The sequence below is a fragment of the Pteropus medius genome, unplaced genomic scaffold (genome assembly GCF_902729225.1).
Source record: "Pteropus medius unplaced genomic scaffold, Ma_sr-lr_union100, whole genome shotgun sequence".
Taxonomy (NCBI): Eukaryota; Metazoa; Chordata; class Mammalia; order Chiroptera; family Pteropodidae; genus Pteropus; species Pteropus medius.
In genome coordinates this window covers 443,462-463,198 of record NW_024343580.1, presented here as the reverse complement: position 1 = coordinate 463,198, position 19,737 = coordinate 443,462, and the positions used below count along the sequence as shown (strand labels likewise).

The window sequence follows — 19,737 nt, the reverse complement described above, 5'->3', positions numbered from 1 at the left end:
TCTGGCTGCACCACAGCACCTCCAGGAGTGGGCACGGCGAGGGTGGCTGCTAGCCTGGCCACCACTTTCTGTTCCTTCCCCTGCCTCTCACTGGCCCTGGCCTGCTCGGTATGGCCAGCAGAGCCTCGAATCACTGTCCCTGTGCCACTGTGGCAAAACCCATTTAGCGTCAGCATCTGCCTCCCTGGATGTCAGCCTTTTGTCTCTGCAGTGGGGCAGGGCAGATTGTTGCTGAGGTGGTGATAACGTTGGTGATGATGGTGGTGACAGTGGTGACGATGTTGACGATGGTGACGGTGATGATGGTGGTGACAATGGTGACGGGTGACTCCATGGTGATGGTGACGATGCAGGATGACGATAGTGACAATGGTGGTGGTGACTTATGGTGATTTATGGTGACAGTGACGATGATGATGGTGACAATAGTGAACGGTAGTGGTGGTGATGATGGTGACGGTGATGACAGACCGTGACAGTGACGATGGTGACGTGATCGATGGTGATGATGATAGCGACAATGGTGGTGGGTGGTGGTGACGCATGGTGACGTGGACAGACGATGGTGACGGTGACGATGATGATGGTGGTGACGATGGCGGTGATGGTGATGGCGCTGTGCTTGTCGTTGAGTGCTCGCTGGATGCTGGCGCAGACACTGTCCTACCCTGAGCTTTGTTACAGAGAGTGGTTCTCCTAGTTGGACCCTTTGGGCCTTGATGGCGCCTGTGTCCACGTGGGGCACTGCAGGGCGTGTGCCTCTGCACTGGGAGCCTGAGGTCAGTCAGGACCGAAGCGCTTTGGGTTGGTGTCTCCTGGCTGGGACCTGGTGGTCGAGGTATTTGAGTCGCCATTCCATGTCCTAACAGCCCTGTAGGTTGTAGAGGTCCCTGGGGAGGGCCTGAGTCGAAGACCCTGCCTTCGTGTCTGTTTCCCCTGGGGCATTCAGCTACTGGCCGGTGGTGCCCCGTGCTGTCTGCCCTCCTGCATCAGGGACCAGGGGCGTCGGGTAGCACCTCGGGCCCCTCCCCTCCACTTCACACCCCCTCGCTTCCCTGCCTTGTCCAGGCTCCTTCTCCGAGCCAGCCCCTCCCCATGTTGGGTTCCTGAGGCGAACTGGACAAGGTCCCCGCCATCGAGGCCTAGTCCCTGGGCCAGTGAGGCTGGGAGCTGAGAGTCGAGTTCAAGGACAGTGGCTGCTCCTGGGGTGGGGACAGGGCTCTGAGACTCTGTTTCCCTTGATTTGGGCGAGGGTCGTGACCTTAAAGGTGGGTTTGACATTCCTGAGTCCTTGTAGTGTCATGCTCAGATGGAACCAGGAGACCGAGCTCACAGAGGCAGTGGCCAGACTGGAGTCCTGGAGTCACTCCAAGGGCAGGCACCTGAGCCTCTCAGGGCTGTGCCTGTCCCTCCCCAAGCCCCCGGTGGAGCCCCTGCTCACGGGGTTGGTCACTGGGCTCCGAGCGACCTTGGAGCCGACGGGGTAGTGGTGTCCACCCCTCACTCGGCGTGGTGCTTGTCCCTCAGCCTTCAGTGTCAGCCCTACCTGCCCGCTCCTCATCTTTTTTCTCCTGGGCCCTTGGACATCCTCGTCTGTGTCACAGGGGGCCAGGTAGGGCAGTGCTCTCGACAGCAGTCCTTGGGCGAGGCCAGCCCGTGGAAGGCGAAGCCCCTGCTGGGTATCCGGGGGGCCAAAATCCCGCAGAGAGACTTCCGTGGGCGCCTGTGGACGGGCGGGGGGCAGGGATGAGATGCGGGTCTCGGTTCACTGTGCCCTCCCTCTCCCTCCTCTCCCCTCCGGGGCCCGGGTGGGTCTGGGCCACCTGAGGCTCTCTGGGATGGAGCAGGGCCTGAGTTCTGGCCCCCGCTGGCTGACGGATTTTGGTGGGCCTGGCAGAGAGAGGGGCCTGGGTCCCCTCTGGCCAGTGGGGGGTCTCTTCATAGGGGTTGCTGAGGCTGGCTGCCTGATGTGCTTTCATCGGACCCTGCGCGTGGGCCCCAGGCTGTTGGGGGGCGGCTGGAGGCAGGCTGGGGTTTCTCCCGAGCACCTATGGGGGCCCTCTTCAGCAGGGGCCGAGATTTGGGGCTAGGGCCATTGGTTGGGCAAAGGGCAGGGTGACCCCAGAGGAGCTGAAATTTCAGCCCGAGCCATCTGAGTCGTAAACTGACACTCGGCGGAAGGCGGAGGGTCGGCCTTGCTCCCCAGGGTTGGAGATGACAGGCCCCCGAGTTGGCCCACCCTCTGCTCGGGGCAGGAAGCGGGCACACTGCCCATGCCGGGAGCCCACCTCTCCGGGCCGGTGACAGTGGCCTCTGCTGTCGGCACACCCCCCTCTTACAGAAGGGGACTCTGGCGGCAGGGGCTGGTGGGCCCTGTGGCCCCAGGTTTGGGCAGGAGCCTAGTCTCCCCAGGGCCAGCACCTCCCACACTGGGGTTCCAGGGTGAAGGCCCCTCACCCCACGGGGCCCGTGGAGCTTCCTGCCCCCTCCTCCAGCTTCCCCCAAACCCCGACGCGCCGTGGTCCCGCCGCAGGCCGCCAGCTTGCCACTTCTCTCTCCTTGGGGCGGCAGGGGAAGCAGCCCTTCCGGAAGGGGGGGGCTGGAGGTGGGCGTCCCAGGAAGCTCCCCACTGCATGGTTTCGGTTCTGGGGGGGTCCCCAAGCAGGGGCACTGAGATGCAGGGGTCGGGGGAGTGGATGCGTGCACTCAGAGCCTGTCCCTACAAGTGCTGGCTCGCTCCTGGGGTCTGCCTTCCTCCTTTGTGCCCCTCGGCCCTCCTGGACACCCCCTCTCCGGCCCAGCCCGTGGCTCCCCTCCCCTGCTCCTCTGTTTGGGCCCTGTCCCTCCCTGCCCTGGGCTTCCTGCTCAGGTGAGCCTCCTTCTTCTACAGGACACGTGGCCTGGGCCCTTGGCCTCGCCTGTGGTCTGCTCAGATCCTGCTCTCGTTAGCTCCGCAAATTCAGAAGTCCCCGGGGAGCCCTGAGGTCCCCTTTCCAAGAACTGGGGGTTCCCTGCCTGCCCGGGAGGGGCTGAGGCGGGCTGGCCTCGCCCCTGCTGCGTGGGTCTGACGCTTCCTGCCACCTCCCTGCCTCCCCCGCCTGCCAGGCAGCCGCCGGAAGGGAGTTGGTGGGGGTTCCCCGGCTTCCGGCTGGGGTCCGCAGGGTCCTGGCGGGCATTCTGCAGGGAGCCTGTAGAGCTCAAAACTTTTGGTCACTGGGGCAGTCCCCTTCCTCTCAAAGGGCCCTCAGGGGCCACCTGCTCGGCCGTTCCCGAGTGGCGGGTGTGGTTCCTGCGTCCTTGCATCTCCGACGGGGAGCTCACCACCTCAGAAGCACCTGTGCTCTTGTTAGTCTTTAGCTTACTGAGTGTCGCTCGCCGGCGCATGCCGGGGCCGGGGAGCCACTCTGAGCCATCGGAGCCCTCCTGTCCCTGCTCCACGGCTTCCGTGTCTGGCCTCCGGAGATTGCATTTTTGAGTCAGTTTTATACCCTGAAATACTTTTTTTGTGACGAGAGAGGGACCTGTCCGTTATCTCTTCTATGCAGCCTGGACCTGGTGGCCCTGTGAGGTCCCCTCTCCCGTGTTGGGGCTGTCACGGTGTCCCCTCTGCCTGGACCAGGCCTGGCTCTTTCTGGGGGTCCCTGTCAGTTCCCAGCCTCTGGCCTCCTTCCCCAGAGTCTCACTGATTGCTCATGGTCGCAAAGTGGGCGTGGTAGGCATGGGGGGCCGGGGTGTGCGTGCCGTGCTGGGGCTCGGAGCCTGGCGAGGCCCAGGTCCTGAGGGTCGCAGGTTCGGCAGTCGGGTTTTGTTCTCCCTTGGAGGCCCCCCTGTACCCCCTTGAGTAGGGAGGGCTGGGTGTCGGCCGGCTACCAGGGCCGGGTCTGGGGCTCCGAGCCTGGTGTCCTGTAGCCCTGCCAGCTCCCCCGAGCCAAGGATCAGATACAGCGTGTGGTGACAGGGCCCCCCGCAAGTCCAAAGTATGACTTTTTAAGAATAACGCCTTATCACAGCCGCTGCTTATCAGTGGCTGGGGACAGATCAGTGGCCCGGAAGAGGCCGGGCCGGCAGCACGTGGAGGGCGGCGGGAGGGCCTCTCTCTGTGGCACGGGCTGCTCAAGCTTTGCTTTTCTTTCTGTGTTCCCTTCCCGGCTACGGTGTCTCTCCCCAGAAGACTCCAGAAAACACACCCAGCCCATTGTCACCCAGGCTCCGGGAAAGTGTCTGTCTGCTGTGGACGGTCTGTGTAAACAGGAAGTGCCCGTGCGGGGGCCCGGGGACGGTGGGGGGCCCAGCCCCCCTGGGCTGACAGCCTGCCTGTTTGGAGTCATTGCTGCACACTCGACCCTGGGTGCAGAGGATGGGGACATGCCTGAGGAACCGGGCACATTTTGGGGACAGGCTGCACCCAGAGTTGTCCCCCCCAACCCCCGCCGTCCTCCCGGAGTCCGGCCTTGTGCCGCCTTCCCCCCCTCCTGCCGTTCCCCCTCCAGCTCGTGGGCTCTCCCTCCTCACGGTTCTCAGGCTGGGGCTGGGTGCCAGTGGTGCCTCGGGGAGCGGAGGGAGCTTTGGGGTGCAGCCTGGCAGCTGGCAAAAGGGCCACCTCCTCCTCCCTCCTCCCTCCCTTCCTCCCTCCTTCTTCCCTCCTTCCTTCCTTCCTTCCTTCCGGCCAAGCTTTCTCCTGCCTCCCCCGCTCCTTCCTGCCCACCAGCAAACAAACAAACAGCCCGCACAGCTCAGGCCCAGCTTGCCCAGCGTGAACCTGGACGAACCCCCGTAGCTGTGTGATCTGGAAGTCCCCGCTTCCCCAGGCAGGGACACTCCCTGTCAGGTGGCCAGCCAGCAGCAGAGGCCCCTCGGAGAGGCTCCGGGACACCCTGGCAGGAGAGCAGCCCGGAGAAGCCCCCAGCCCCGCACTGTAGTTCAGAGTCCCCAAGATTCCACAGGGCAGAGGGTGGAGGTGGGGAAGCTGCAGGAATCCAGGAGCGACTTCTCCCTTGGGGCCCATCTCAGTCGGGAGGCTCCCTCGGGGGCAGCTGGGCCCTTGGGCTTCGGGATGCACCCCTGGGACCGGGCACAGCGCCTTCCCGTGATGCCGCCCCTCTTGCTGTGGGCCCCAGCGGAGATGTCTGCAGATGGACTTGGCGAAGCCTTTCTCCTCTCTCTCTCTCTCTCTCTCTCTCTCTCTCTCTCTCTCTCTGGCGGGGTGGCGCAGGGCTCCTTGTCTGGGGGTGGCTGAAAGCCCGGTGAGCTGGGGACTCCCCAGGTGTCCCAACAGTTGCTTGGTGGAAGCAACTGGTTACCCAGTTTAGGGGCAGCTGTGATTGATGAGCATGTGCCTTCCCTGAGCCACACCTTGTCTGTCACAGGCGTGTGGACAGGGTCACAAGAATTCAGTGTGATCGAGAATATGCAAGTGCTTTGCACACCCGCGTGGGCAGCTGTCATGGGCACCTTCTCCTGTCTGTTCTCGTCGGCCCCAGTGGGGACCCACAGGGGGCGGTCACCACGCGTGTCCAGCTTGTCGAGTGACTAATAGGGCTGGTGTGCAGTGTGGACCTTTGCCCAGGGCGCCACGGCTGTCCGCTTCTGGAACTCCTTACGCATCTGCGTGCGAGGCCACGAGGTGGGCCCTTTCTGGTTTTGTGACCAGCGAAGATGTCAGGTGGATCGGATGAGGCTCGTTTGTCTGTGGCATCAGGCAGGGCACCGTGGCGGGCCAGCTCCCAGGCCCTGGCTTGAACTCGTGGAATTCCAGGCCCCTGTCCTCCCTCAGAGGAGACGTGTGAGAGGACATGCCCAGGAGGCGGGGGTCTGTGGGACGGGAACAGGTAAACGCTGCCAGCGGAGGAGTCTGGCCGGGTGGCGGAGCCTCAGGGGCTCCTGTGGGACCATCATGCCACCCCCGTGGCCCCCGGCGGTACCAGGGACAAGTTCGGAAGGACCTGGAAAGCGCTCAGGCCTTGGCCAGGGCCAGACCCGCTCCCTGCCCCTGTGCTGGCTGTGGCGGTGTCCTGAAGCATGGTAGCACATGTCCCTGGGGACGTAGTTTGCACAGGCCACCAGTGACGAGAGGCTGGGGGACGAGGCACACACGCTCAAGGCTGCTTCCTGCTCCAGGCCAGGTGCCCAGGGGGCACTCAGAGGTTTTGGGGGACGGAGACGTCCTGGGGCCGTTGAGGGTGCAGCCAGGTGTGCGCCCCGGCCTGGGTCGTGCGTGGACGGCGGCCACTCTATTGTGCCTGGACACCCCCGCACAATGCCCTGGACTTCTCAGAAGCAGGTGTGATCACTGCAGGCCGGGCAGCGAGGCCTGAGAGACCCTTTGCTGTGGGCAGGCTGAGGCCCGGAGGGGCGTGGCTCGCCCAGGGCGCCACTGGGCTCCAGCTGCCTTGTTCGGCCCTGCTCAGCCCGGTGGGCATTGGGTTTACCACCTACGAGCCTCCGGCTGGGGTGCTTCTGCCTGCCGAGCTCTCCAGGCTGGGAGCCTGGTGAGCGCTTGTCGGGGCTTTGAAGAAAGGCCGGGGTGTGGGAGGCCTCAGCCTCCCCCCATGGCCTCTGCTGCTGCCCAGCCCCACGCCTGGTGCACAGCCGGGCCCCTCCTCCGGGCTCAGGCACGCAGGAAGTGTGCGCCTTCCTGGGGCCCCACAAGGCAGAGGGGCTTGGGGACCTGGTGTCTTGGCCTCTGCTGCAGGTCTCCGAGCGGCCCCAGGCAGTGCGGCCTCCCAGTGCCAGTCACACCCTGCTGGGGCAGCCGTAAGAGCATGGGGCCTCGGTTCGCCAGCGGCAGTGTGGGGCGACTGGGGTGCCCCGCCTAGCTCCTTGCTGCAGGTGTTACTGTGTACGGGGACGTGGACTTGGTTCTGCCAGCGGATGCTCTGGACCCCTGAGCCTTCATCTCCCGTGGTTGCTCCCAGACCTTCACTCTGACTCCCCGAGGACACGGGCGGGGGCCGGGCCTCGCCTGCCTGCTGGGCATTCCGGGTGCACAGGCACGGGGCGTTGAGGGTTTGAGGGTTCGAGCGGCAGCCGTCTAGTCTCCTTGCCCAGACGGGCATCTCAGGGTGTCCTGCCGGCAGCCGTCAGCCTGCTCTTTCTGCGTCTGCCTGGGCCTGGTAGGCCTGGTGCCTCGGAGGGGAGCTCCGGGCACCCTGGCCTGGCCCGACGTGTGTCTTCGTGACTTCTCGTCCGTGGGCCACGAGGATGGGGGCACCTGCGGCCTTGCCCGGGGCCGGTGCTCCCCATTCCACCGCCTCGGGGGCCTCCGCGGACCAGGGGTAGCGGGCCGTCCGCGGGGGTCCCTGACCGCCCTCTGTGCCTTCTCTTGCAGACTTCTCCACCCAGGTGAGCTCCTCGTCCCTCGGCTCCCCCACGGGACGCAGCTCCATGGCCGCGCCCTCGCTGCACCCGTCCCTGGGGCCTGGCCTCGGCGCCTCGCTGGGCTCCCCAGGACAGCTGCCCTCACCCATCAGCACGCTGAGCTCCCCCGTCAACGGCATGGGCCCGCCCTTCTCGGTCATCAGCTCCCCCATGGGCCCCCACTCCATGTCCGTGCCCACCACACCCACGCTGGGCTTCGGCACCAGCAGCCCCCAGGTAAGTGCGGGCCCGGGCCGGGGGTGGGCCTGGGTCTCACCTGCAGGGTGTCCGCCTCGCCCGTGCACGCTGGGAGGCAGGTGCTCCCGTGTCCGCTCTGCACCTCTGGGAAGTAGCACCTCCGAGGCGGCCGTGGCCTGGGTTTGAGCCCGTGACCTTCAGCGGTCATCAGCCAGGCGTCCTCCAGCTGCTCCTCTGCTCCAGTGTGGGGGGCCCCTCCCATGTGTGGGGGGTCCCCGCTTCCATGACTCGGGGCTCCCCAGGCTTACCTGCCCCTCTGGAGCTCCTCCTCCTCTCAGCTGCACCTTCGTCCCTGGCTTGTCCCTTTTTAGGCCTGGGCCCATCCCCTCCTGGTCTCCGCTCATACCCATGCCACGGGGCCTCAGCGGCCCCTGCCCGACCGCACAGGGGAGACGTGTCCTGGCTCGGTGCAGACGTACCCTCCTGGTCCCACGGTGGCCCCCGCTCACCCGCCAGGCTTGGCGTCTCCCAGGAGCGTATTCACTCAGGCCTTCTGTGGAGCAGTCTGACTTTGGGGTTGTGTGTGGCTGGTGTCTCGAAGGGCCTGGTTTAGTCTAGTTCTTGCTCTGGGGACCCTAGAGGCCTGGTGCACCCTCCCCTGGGCACCTCGTGTCCAAACCCCTGCAGAGTTGTCCCGAGTTCCTCAAATCCCTGGGCTTTGAGGGGCCACAGGGCCCATTTCCTGGCGGGTTGCTCGCTGGATGGCCAGGGGGCCTGCCTGAACCCCGGCAGGCACTCCCTCTGTCTGGGGCTCCAGCCGTCCGTCTTGACATAGGCGGCCTCCCTTCCTGCTCCCAGTGTCCAAGTGCAAGTTTAGCTTGCGAGGCTGGCAGGTGACAGCCTGTGGTAGGGTTTTGGTGTGCCATCTCCACGGGACCTCGGCACTCGAAGCACGGCTCCCCCCCGCAGAGCCACACAGCCAAGCGTGTCAGCGTGTGTCCTGTGGAGCTGCCCGTTGCTGCCCGTGGAGCCGCACCACTTCCAGGGCAGACCCCCATCCCCCTGGCCCAGGACTCGGGCCCCATCGAGGTCTGGAGCCAGCCCCGTCTGGCTGGGCTTGTCTAGCGTGAGCCTTGGTGGAAAATCTTGGTGATTTTTCCAAGGTGACCTCGTCAGCCGTTCGGCACCTGGGAGATAGGTACAGAGGGCTAGGGCCTCGGGCATCAGCACAGGGCGGCCTATGCTCCCCTCACGGCCCCTGGCCTTCCGGAAGCAGGCAGAAAGCTCGAGGTGCGGCTCGAGGGAGGCTTGGCCGTGGCATCTTTAGTGTAGCTGCCCCACCCCCATTCCTGCTGACACCAAGGCCAAGGGCCGACGAAGACCAGGTGCCTGGACCCAGGCGGGCAGCTGCTGGCTCTCAGAGCCGTGCGAGGCTCCCTGCTGGCCACAGGCCTGCCGCCTGCCCCGGACCCCGCCATGGGCTCGTGCAGAGTGGGCGCCTGGGCACGGGAGTCTGCAGCAGGGCCGTGCCGGGCCCGGGCCTTCCGGTGCCCGCCCGAGGGTGGTAGGGATGCCCCCGACCTCGGGGCGCCTGGTACCCCAAGACCATTAGCCCATCGGGGGGCTGGGCTTGGGGCCACGTCCGTCCTGTTCTCCGTCGTTCTCTGCACAGAGCTGGGTTCCTGGCGTAGCCGGTCCTTGCTGAACCCCGGTTCCTTGTGTGTGAGGGGACCCGGGCCCCTTCGAGGTGACGAGGCGGGCAGAGCTGGAGTCAGGCCTGGGGCGGGGGAGCACATCCGCTGTGCCCCAGGTGGTCACAGCTGGCCTGCTGGTCAGCCGTCCATCTGTCTGCTGGTGGTCGCACTGCACTTGGTTTTGCCTGGACCCTTGACCCCTGCCCCCTGCCTCACCCCGCCCCCCACAGCTCCTTCCCTGGGTGCTGAGTTCAGCTTCCGGCTTACGCAATTTCTCTTGGAAACCTGGGGTTCTCCGTGTTGATGGGAGTGTGGGTGGAGTTGGGGGGGTGCGTGCCCCCATCCCCTGCTCGAAAACCACAACCGCGAAGTCACAGCTGCCAGAGCCAGCGAGGTTCTCTGACGTCTGCTGTTGGGGGGCGAGGGGCGCAGGGGTCTGGCGCTCTGCTGAGCACTGCCTGCTCGAGTCCGCCCCAGGGAGGGCCAGCCACGTCCCCGAGTCCACCTTATGTGACCTTGTCCTGAAGAGCGGTGGATGCATAGGGGTCTGGGCCGAGCCAGGACAGACCACAGGCACCGGGGCCCAGGCTGCCCCGAGTCTCCCTGGTCTGGGGCTCCATCCCGCAGGGCCTGGGGACGTTCCCCCCACAGCGCCCGACACGTGTGGGCACCTTGGTGTCTGGGCCTTGCCAGCCTAGCAAAGCCTCCCTAGTGCAGGGCCTGCCTGGGCCCAGTGGGGTGGCCAGCCCTGCCTGCTCCTGGCCGAGGGCACCGTGGCCATGAGGACTCCTGGAGTGGACAGCCACATGAGGCCAGGTGCACTTCGCAGGCTTTGCCCCTGCCTTGCTGGGCAGGTGGAGGCCGGCGAGGCCAGGGGCCAGCTCTTGGTGCACGGTGGCTTGGGGCCTCCCACCCCAGGTCTGGTGTGGGTGAGGGCCTGCCCCGTGCGGGCCTGTGGTGGGGGACCTTCCCGCGGCTCGGGAAGGAAGGGCGTGGTGGCCTGGGGAGCGGGACGGCGGGAGCAGGCGGGAGACCTGCGCAGGGCGTTGGCCGGGCGGGTGTTCGTTTCAGTAAAGCCCCGGAGGTTGGTGGGAACCGAAATAAGCACCAAGGATCTGAAAGGGGAAACGGGCTGGGGCCCCCACCCTGGCCACACCGCCGTGTCCTCGGGCTCTGGGGGGGCCTGTGGGTGCCCAGGTCTCCTAGGAGACGGGGCGGCGTGCGGGATAGCGGCATCTCCCGCAGGTAGGGGCCGCGGAGCCCGCTGGGGGGCTGCGCGTGTGAATGAGGCCGCAGGGGCTGCTCCTGCTCCGCTCCAGGGCTGCGAGCCCGGCCCAAGGCTCGGCAGCTTGCAGCTGGGCGGGGGGCGGAATGACCCGCTGGCCCCCGGGCAGCCTTGCCCTCGCGGCCACGTGGGGACTGTCCACCAGCTGAGGAGAAACGGAGCAAGTGGCCAGGGCCTGCAGAGAGTGTGGGCCAGTCTCCGTCCGTCTCCCTCGCGGCAGTGTCCCCTGCAGCTCCGGCTCGTTGCTGTGCCCAGGGGAAGCCGGAGCCCGGACAGCAGGGTGCGCGGCCCACGGCCCGGGATCCAGCCTGGCCATGGCACTGACCGCCACGAGCCTCTCCCTGGGTCCTGCCTGCCACTGCCTCCCTGGAGGGGCCCTAGCCAGCCTTCCGGTGCCGCGGTCCTGCCTCAGTGTACCTGGGGCCTGCACGTGGGAGCTAGGAGACAGGGCAGGTGGCCCCTGCCCCCCCCTGCCCCAGTGGTGTGGTCCCGACAACCACAGGAAGAGGAAGCGTGTGTGTCCCTCTCCTCGGCCGTGTGCCTGGTGCCCGCAGGGAAGTCTGCGGCCAGGGACAGGCCTCCTCTCGCGGGTCCTCAGTGGCTCCTGACAGCTGGGCCCCTCGGACCTGCCACTGGTCCCTCACCTCTGCTCCACCAGTTTCTTGCCCTTCGCTACCCAGTTCTTTGGTTTCTGTGCCTCGAAGTGTGTGGGCGGGCGGCCCCTCTGCCCGGGATGCCTGCTTCCGGCATCCCAGGCCTGGCCGGTGGCGTCTGCCCCCGAGGTCCCCGTGAACGTGGCGCTGGCGGCTGTGCTCTCGCGGGGTGGTCAGCACTGCCCGCGAGTCCTCGGGCCAGGTGCGTGTGGCCTCCGGTGCTGCCCACGAGGGACCGCGGGCTCCGCGGGAGGGCCAGCTTCCCCGGAGGACAGTGGGCAGGAGGCGGAACGTGAGGAGCAGCTCGCATCTCCGGCTCGCCCTCCTCCCCTCTGCAGGGCACGAGGACGGGGCCGCCGCGGGGCTCTGGGCCAGCCCGTCCTCTCGGGGCCTCGGGTCCCCGTCTGTAGCACGCGGGGTCTCCAGGGGCATCATCCCCTGCTGACTCAGGCTGGAGCTCACACCCTGCTCTGCCACTTAGCAGCCGTGTGCCCTCGGCCAGTCCCCGGCCCCCGGAGCCTGTGCTTCTGCACCCGGGAGACTGGACAGAGGCCCCCGGCCCCGGCGGGATTTCCTTCTCGGTCTACTCTCTCGTCCGGGAAACGCTCCGACGCCTGTCAGGGCACTTGGAGCTGGCCTTCCGGCCTCCCGGCGGCTCCCTGAGTCCTGAGGGGGTTAACCGTCCCCGCAGGATCCCCCGGCCCAGCTGGGCAGAGGAGGGGCCTGGAGTGGCCAGGACCGGGAGGCTGCTGTGTGTGCTTGGAGCACCACGCTCTTCCTGTCCTGTGGGAAAGGGGGGTGGGAGCTGGGGGCCGTGGGGAAGGAGGGGTTGAGGTTCCTGTGTGCAGGAGGGGCCCAGGGCTACCAGGGGGCAGCGAGGCGGCTGCTGCCCATCCCCAGAGACATCTGCGTGACCCAGTTTCCGCCTTTGTCAGGGCTTTGCAGAAGTGGGGTGCTGGGGGGCTGTGCAGCCAGGGCCCTGGCGCCTGGGGAGCCAGGCTGGCTCGCGGGAAGCTCCTCTGGGCCCTGGGCACTGGCGGGAGAGCTGGGGCGGACGCAGCGGAACTAGAGCTGCTGTGTCATCGCGGCCGCGGCCGCTGTTGCCAGGGCGACTGGCATGTTTCCCACGCCCCCTCTGGTGCGGCGACAGGCTGCCGCGGGCAGGGCCCAGGGCTGTGGGGACAGGATGGTGTTCCAGGGGCGTCTCCGTCCTCTGCCCTCGGGTCACGGGATCAGAGACCCCACCCTGCCCCTGAGGCCTGGGCGGTCACACCTCTTGGGGGGCCCAGCTCTCCTCCGGCCTTGCTGTGACCAGGCCCAAGTGCCCATCTGTGGGTTGGGGGTCACCAAAGCACCTGCTGCACCGGAGGGTCATGGTGCTCACACTGTGCTGTCAAGGGGACGCCCAGTGATGGGCGGGGATTCTCGCCTCGGTGGGCGGGGGCAGGGGGGCCACCGGGGTCCTCCCTTGAGGCCTGGGGTGGGTCGCGGGAGTCCCTGCCAGCCAGGCTGAGCCAGCGGGGGCCAGGCACCCCGCCGGTGCTCAAGGGCCTCGGTCCTGCTGCTCCCAGCTGTGGGGCCTGGAGTGGGCGGAGCCCCTCTGAACCTCAGGCCCTCTTTCTGTAAAGTGGGGGTGCAGCAGTACCTTCCTCGCTGCAGGGCTGTTGGGGGGTGCCGGCCCCTGCCAGGGCTGAGCTCGGTGTCCCCCTCCTCAGCTCAGCTCGCCCATGAACCCCGTCAGCAGCAGCGAGGACATCAAGCCCCCACTGGGCCTCAATGGTGTCCTCAAAGTCCCCGCCCACCCCTCAGGGAACATGGCGTCCTTCACCAAGCACATCTGTGCCATCTGCGGGGACCGCTCCTCAGGTAGGCTGCTGGCTGCAGGGCCCTGTTATTGAGTGGGAGGCAGGAGGGGGGGGGCAGGGAGCCTAGCCAGCCCACAAGGCGGTGCTCGGGCACTTTCACAGGGTCCCGTCTCGTGTCTTCAGGCCAGGGGGCCGTCAGCGGTGCCGAGCGGAGTGGGCAGGTGGGCCGGGGGCTTGTGGGGAGGAGCAGCTCACGGCAGCGACGGCAGAGGGGGTGCGGGCAGAGGTCCCCGCGCATCAACCTCCGATCCCTGCGGCCCCCAGGAAGGACCGCCGTCCCCTCCCGGGGCCTGCCAGCTCAGACGCGGGGAGGGCAGGAGCCTGCCGGACCCAGTCGTCACCCGGCAGACGGAGCAGGCGGGCGGGGCGCGGGGACCCAGGGCCGGTGGCGGGCACGGGACGCTCACCCGCCGCCCGCCCGCAGGCAAGCACTACGGCGTGTACAGCTGCGAGGGTTGCAAGGGCTTCTTCAAGCGCACGGTGCGCAAGGACCTGACCTACACCTGCCGGGACAACAAAGACTGCCTGATCGACAAGCGCCAGCGCAACCGCTGCCAGTACTGCCGCTACCAGAAGTGCCTGGCCATGGGCATGAAGCGCGAAGGTAGGCGGCCCGCCCCCCCCCCACCGCCCCGCCCCCCGCCCCGCCCCCGCCCCGGCCCCCGCCCCGCCCCGCAGCCTCCGGGGACTGCGCGCTCGCTCCCTCCAGAGGCCGCGCCGTCGCGCCATGGGCCAGGCGTGTCCGTGGGCGGTGGTCTCACTCGCCGGCCCTTCCCCGAGCGCCTGCTGCGTGCCCGGCTCTGGGGTTCCGGAAGAGACAGCCTCGGCCCTGCAGGCTGGCGGCTTCCAGCCCCGTTGGGGACAGGCACAGCTCCAACTCTCTTCAAGGTCGTAGCGTGCGGGGCCCAGCGTGCGGCTCTGGGGACGGGTGGAGGTGGCAGGTGGGGGCGGGAATGACCCGAGACACGTGATGGGGGGCCCGGGATGGCGGAGCACGCGGCGCTGGGGCCGTGTTCCGGCAGTCCGCTATGGGTGCGATCGAGGAGGCCCTTGCGGGAACGGCGCTGACTGGGAATGTTGGGGGTCAGGGAACTCTGGGGGCCATCAGACGTCCCCGAGTCTGCTGGATGTCGGGGTCGAGCCGCGCTCTGTTCCTCCTGCCAGCCTGGCGGGGGTGACCTGCAGGGGCCAGGTCCTGGGAGCCACAGCCTGTCAGCCTCAGGTTTGTGAGCCTGCTTCACCGACAACACAAGTCGGGGACGGGGTGGGGGGCAGGCAGCACGGAAGGTCACGCCCTGGAGGTCACTGAAATCGTTAAGCTGTGCGGCCAGGCCGCATCCGAGTCCCCGGCCCTGATGTGTGGTGTGGCCTCCTCCCAGCCCCTCGCCGCTCGTGGCTGCAGGTGGGTGACCCCTGTGTCCAGAGTGGACTCTGGAGGGTGTGCTTTGCACTTGTCCGGGGGCCGGGCCCCGTGGGGTCGCAGGGGACTGACCGTCTGGGGTCAGGGTCTCAGGTCTGTGGCCTTCTCCACGCAGGGCTGCTGTGCATCCGCCTCCTCCCGCTGGCCGCGGACAGGGTCCCCCGCTGGCATCTCACCGCCGAGGGCTGTTCTCTTATGGGGGCTGCAGTTTTTCTCCCATCTCATTTTTTCCCCAATTTTCCTATTTTTGTTTGCACCCCCTCAGCCCCAGTTCCTCTTGTTCAGACACGGAGACCCCTCGGGCCACACAGCCCCTCACGGTTCCTCCCCAAGGCCGTGCGGCGGGTGGGCACGCGGCGCGGTGGGGGCTGGGCCGCAGGCCCGTCTCCTGCAGCCAGCACCTCTTGTCCACGGACCCCAGACGGGAGCTCATGGGTTCCAGCTCTGAGCTGGGGGGCTGGCCGCGGCCGTGCGGGGTGTCTGCTCTCCAGGCCTTCCGAGCGGGGTGGAAGCTTCACATAGCGTGTGGCCCGCTCGCCCTTCCTCGTGCAGGCCTAGGGCTTGTTTAGGGTCGAGGCAGGACTGGCACCTGGGCCTCAGGCTCCCAGTGCAGACCTCGTTCCTTTAGGCCGGTGAGCGGGCAGAGGAAGCACGTGCCCAGCCAGGGGAGGTGCGTGCTCAGCCCCAGTCCCCCTGGGCACCCTGTGTAGTCAGGAGGGCTTGCTGGAGGTGGCGAGTGTAGCATTGTTTCTGGAGGATGGAAATGGGCAGGGGCAAGTGCATCGGTGTGGAGCCTGGCCAAAAGGCGGGGCACCAGTGTGCCAGGGGGCAGTGGGGACCCTGGCGTGTAGCTTGAGGCACGAGGCTTCCTTGAGGACATGGCAGCACAGAGCAAGCTCGGATTCGCGCCCGAGATCGCTGATGTGCTGAGCGCATCACTCTGAGCGCTGGGCACACAGCAGTGAGCCGTGGGTATCCATCCATTGGAAGTGACCGCCATTTAACTAAGGCAGGTCCTCTGGTGTAATCAGTGCCAACTTAGGGGAAGTACAGGGCACCATGGGCACCCAGAGGAGGCACCTGCCCCAGCCTCGGGCATCAGGCAAGGCTTGGGTTGGGGGAGATGGCCAGGCTGACCCCTGAAGTCTGGGAAGGTGTCGGGCAGACCACCTGCCCAGCCGGAGGGAGCAGTGTGTGCAGAGGCCGAAGATGCCAGCAGGTGTGGCTTACTGCAGGGCACAGATGCCACCCCCGGCCCCAGAGAAGGGCCCTTCCACAGGCCCTTGGGACTGATTGTCCAGTCAACGCTGACTGCTTTCTATGCCCACTCATCCTGTCCACCTGTGAGCCTGGCTGTCATCAGATTCCAGCCTTCTGTTCCCTCAAGGCGTTGGAGAGAGTGGGTGACACCCCACCTCACCCCAGCGGAGCTCTGGAGTCAGTGCTGGGGGGACCGGGAGTCCCCTGGAATCTTCCGGTGACTGGGTCCTGCCACGAGCGGCCGTTAGGAGTCCCGCCGGGTCCGGGCCTCGCCGGGCACCGCTCCGTCTCCACACGGCCCCCCTGCGGTGTGGTGCTGCTGTTCCTACACTTTGCGAGAGAGATGGGGTGCTCGGGGAGGTCTCCGGGCCTGCACAGGTGGGGGCTGTGTCTCTCCTGCCCCCGCTCAGGTCTGACGGGTGGATCCGGTGCTTCAGGCACATTCCAGAGGCAGCGTGGGCCCTTGAGACCTGACTTATGGGCCATTAGACAAATACCTGATCCTGCCAGGCCCCGCCTCCCCCTCCCGCCTCCTGGATTCCTAAGTCAGGAGCTGTAGCAGAGAATCACGCCCTGATCACGACAGGAAGCGGCTGTGGAGTGTGGCTCTGTGCAGCCCTGAGTGCCGAGGGCGCCAAGGAGGCAGGCCAGGGCCTGGTGCCAAGTGGGCTCTGTCTCCAGGCGTGCGACTGCCCGGGAGGCTGCAGCGTGTCATGGTCCCCGGTGCCTCTGGGGCCCAGGCCACAGCTGTACTCTGGAGGAGTGACCGGCGGCCCCCGTGCCACCTCAGTGCCGTCCCTGCAGGGAGCTCCACTGTCTCCTAGCACGGGCGGCCCCCCCGCCGCCCCCCGCCATGCCGCCTGCGGCTGGGTGCTGGGCACTGCCCCCCGTCTCCCGGAAGTGGCCCTCTGCTGTCTTAGCAAACTAGTGCGAGGACTCCCAGGCAGTGGTGGCACAGTTGGCCATGTGAGCAGGGCCAGTTTGGCCGTCCAGGGCAGTGGGGGCCGGGGCGCCGATCCGAAGCACCCAGGATGTGAGCTGTCCGCTCCCAGGGCCGGTCAGAGCCCTCAGGGCCAGCCCCGGGCGGGCAGCTCTGCCGATTGGCCTCGATGCCGCTCGACCCCTCGGCAAGGTTGTGACCACAGTCGTTCCAGGGGAGGGGGCTGGGCTCCCGCCAGGCAGTGGCGCCCACTGCAGTGGTGAGAGGGGCAGCTCAGGGCCGCACCGGGCTGGCCGACCACAGGGAGAGGCAGGAGATTCTGGCTCGGGGCTGACGGCACCCCACCTCCGTGGGCTAATGAGGGTGCCGCAGGCTGACAGCATCTGCGTTGGGCAGCGGGGGGGCCTGCAGCATTCCGGGGGGCGGGGGCGGGGCCCCAGTCAGAAACGGCCTGCCTGCCCGAGCAGGTGGCGGCAGGGCGGGGGCCTGCGGGCACTGCCGCTCTGACGGGGCAGGCGGGCCTCACGCTCGGGGCGCCCGGTCTGCTGGGGGAGACCCGGCCCCCACCTCGGGCGACGCTGGCCTAGGCTGGAGGGGCCACCCTGCAGCCCCCGCCTATCTGCTTCCTCCTCCAGGAAGGCCTCTCCCCATTTCCTTCCTGCCTCCCTTTGCTTCCTGTGCCCCGTCTCCAGACTCTGAAAGACTGGGGTGTGGGAACAGCCAGCGTCTGGTGTGTGCGTGTGCGCGTGTGCCCGTGTCTGTGTGTGTGCACGTGTGTGCGCACGGGCACGCGTGGCCTCGTGCATTTCTACGGTGGAGAAAGCCCGGCTGGGGTCGAGCCACCCTGCCAGCGTAGGGCGAGTGGGTGCACCTCCGGGCCTCAGTTTCCTCACGTGTTCAGTGGGGGCGTCGGCAGGGCTCCCCCCACGGGCTTGTGGGGAGTGACGTGGCAGGTGGCAGCACCGTGCCAGGCCGCTGGCGGAGCTGGAGGGCAGTGACCACGGCATGGGCGTGTGCGTGCATGTGGGTGCGGGCGTGTCACGTGAACATTCTCGCCCTGGATTGAGCCCCTTAGGGAAGGAGGGACACATCCTCTGAGCTTGAGAGGCCCTGCCTCGCTGCGTGACCTGTCAGGGCGCCCGTCTCCTGGTCTCCGTTGCTCAAGCCTTTAGCAGAGGCGGTCGGGCCGGAGCCTTTTGGTGACATCCAGCCCTGCCTGCCCCGGGGACCACACCAGGGACAGAGGAAGGTCCCAGCAGGCTGGCAGTGCCCCAAGCAGGGGAGTCCGCGGGGCCAGGGTGCCCGCCCACCCTGGGCGCCCCTCTCCACCTCCCAGCTTCCCTCTCGGCCCCGGGAGCCTGGGGTGGGCTGCGGAGTCTGTGGCAGGTCGGGGCGTCTCACTCCGGCCGAGGGGCTGCCGCTCCTCAGGTCCGCAGGTCTCTGCTGCTGCGGACCTGGTTGTGTTGGGGGTGCACCTCCTCCCAGGTGCGTGTTTCTGGGGGGTCCTCTCGGGGGCACCCGGCATCGTCTGCCTGGCACACTCGGGACTGGAGGGTCGGGAGCCCGTGTCCCCAGACGTCTCCTGCCTGAGGCTTCCCGGCGCCAGCAGCACGTGAGTCAGACACGACAGCAGCTAGAAGGTGACGGAGCTGGCAGAGCACACGTCCCGGCTCGCTCCTGCCCCCTGTGCCGTCTGTAAACAAAACCATAATATTTATAATGACGCCGCTCAGAGCTGCCGGCTTTCTCGGCTTCAAAGTGCTTCACAAAGAATTCGCTAATTAATTCTCGGCCGCCCCCGAGGAGGCAGGTGTGAGGAACCCCCCTCCCCGCCCTTGCGAGCTTGGGCTCCCTGGGCCCCGGGACTGCGGAGAGCGAGCACGTCCCCCGTAATCGGGCCACGTGGTGTGGCGGGAGCCTGGGAGCAGGAGGGATGGTGACAAGCTGCGAGCGTCTCCGGCGGGTGACAAACTGCGAGTGTCTCTGGGGCACCTCCTCGTGGACTCAGCCCCACACGGGCGCTGTCTCGCGTGTTCCAGGGCTGAGAAAGCTGGAGCCCACCGAGGCTCCGGTCTGGCCCAAGCCTCACAGCTGCCAGGGGTAGAGAGGGGTCTGGGGACCTGGGGCTGTGCAGCTCAGAACCTGCCGCTGTAAGCTGCCCTCTGTCCTGGTGGTCAAGCTGAGCCTCATGCCTCCCCGTGTCCTGGCTCGGAGGATCTAGGGTTCCGCCGAGGACACAGCCATTCTCAGGATCTGAGGGACACAGGCCTGCTGGGTACTGGGTTCCTGTCGCCCTGGGTGCTGGCCCAGTCAGCCTGTGTAGCTGCCTCCCGCCGGGCTGGCTCTGCTGGCCTGTGACCCTGTCTGCTGTGACAGAGGGTGACCCAACGCCCCCATGCGGAGGGGTCGGGAGGCCTGGCTGGGGGGCGGGCTGGAGCCCAGCCAGCCTCCATAGCCCCGCCGGCTCCTTGCCATCTGCCTGCCAGCTTGTGCTCTTCACGCGGCCCCCAGCTGCCGTCACTTTCCAGAAGAGCCAGACTGGGAGCGCGTGGGCTCCAGGCCTCCCCAGCCCAGCCGGTGAGCCCCGACGGTGTCGGCTGGCCGTCCTTGAGCCTCGCCACCTGGACGAGAAGTCCCTGGCTCGTGTCTGTCCTTCGGGTCTCGGAGAGCACAGCCCGTGGCCCGGGGCAGCCCTGAGTAGCCATGTGTTGGCACGGGGGTGGGGGAGAGGTGCAGGGCCTGCCTTCAGGGAGCCCCGAGGTGCCAGAGGGGGCACAGAGAGCCCCGGTATCTCTGAATGGCTGTCAGTGGGGGCCCGGCGAGAAACCCTTGGCTCGGGCTGGTGGAGAGGTGTTGGCGGGGCCTGTAACAGCGCCGTGGGCTCCGCAGGCAGGGGGCCCCCACACCCCGACCTGCAGGAGGGAGGGGAGGTAGGTGTGCAGAGGCCGGGGGTCTGTGGCCTTAGGAAGAAGTGGCTGCTGAGAGCTGGTGGGCAGGGCGGGCACTGGGCACCCCTTCCCTCCTGTTGGTTCCATGCGTGGCCAAACCATCCAGAATCCAAGGGGG

The 19,737-nt window shown here is 67.3% G+C and overlaps 1 protein-coding gene across 1 annotated transcript in view; it reads left to right on the top strand.

Moving 5' to 3' along the window:
* RXRA (retinoid X receptor alpha) overlaps positions 1–19,737 on the top strand; it is a 96,614-nt gene that overhangs the window by 57,070 nt on the left and 19,807 nt on the right. The window contains exons 2-4 of the mRNA XM_039867609.1: positions 7,328–7,593; positions 12,902–13,052; positions 13,476–13,655. Coding sequence (XP_039723543.1) covers positions 7,328–7,593; positions 12,902–13,052; positions 13,476–13,655 — 597 coding nt within the window. The remainder of the gene's footprint in view (positions 1–7,327; positions 7,594–12,901; positions 13,053–13,475; positions 13,656–19,737) is intronic.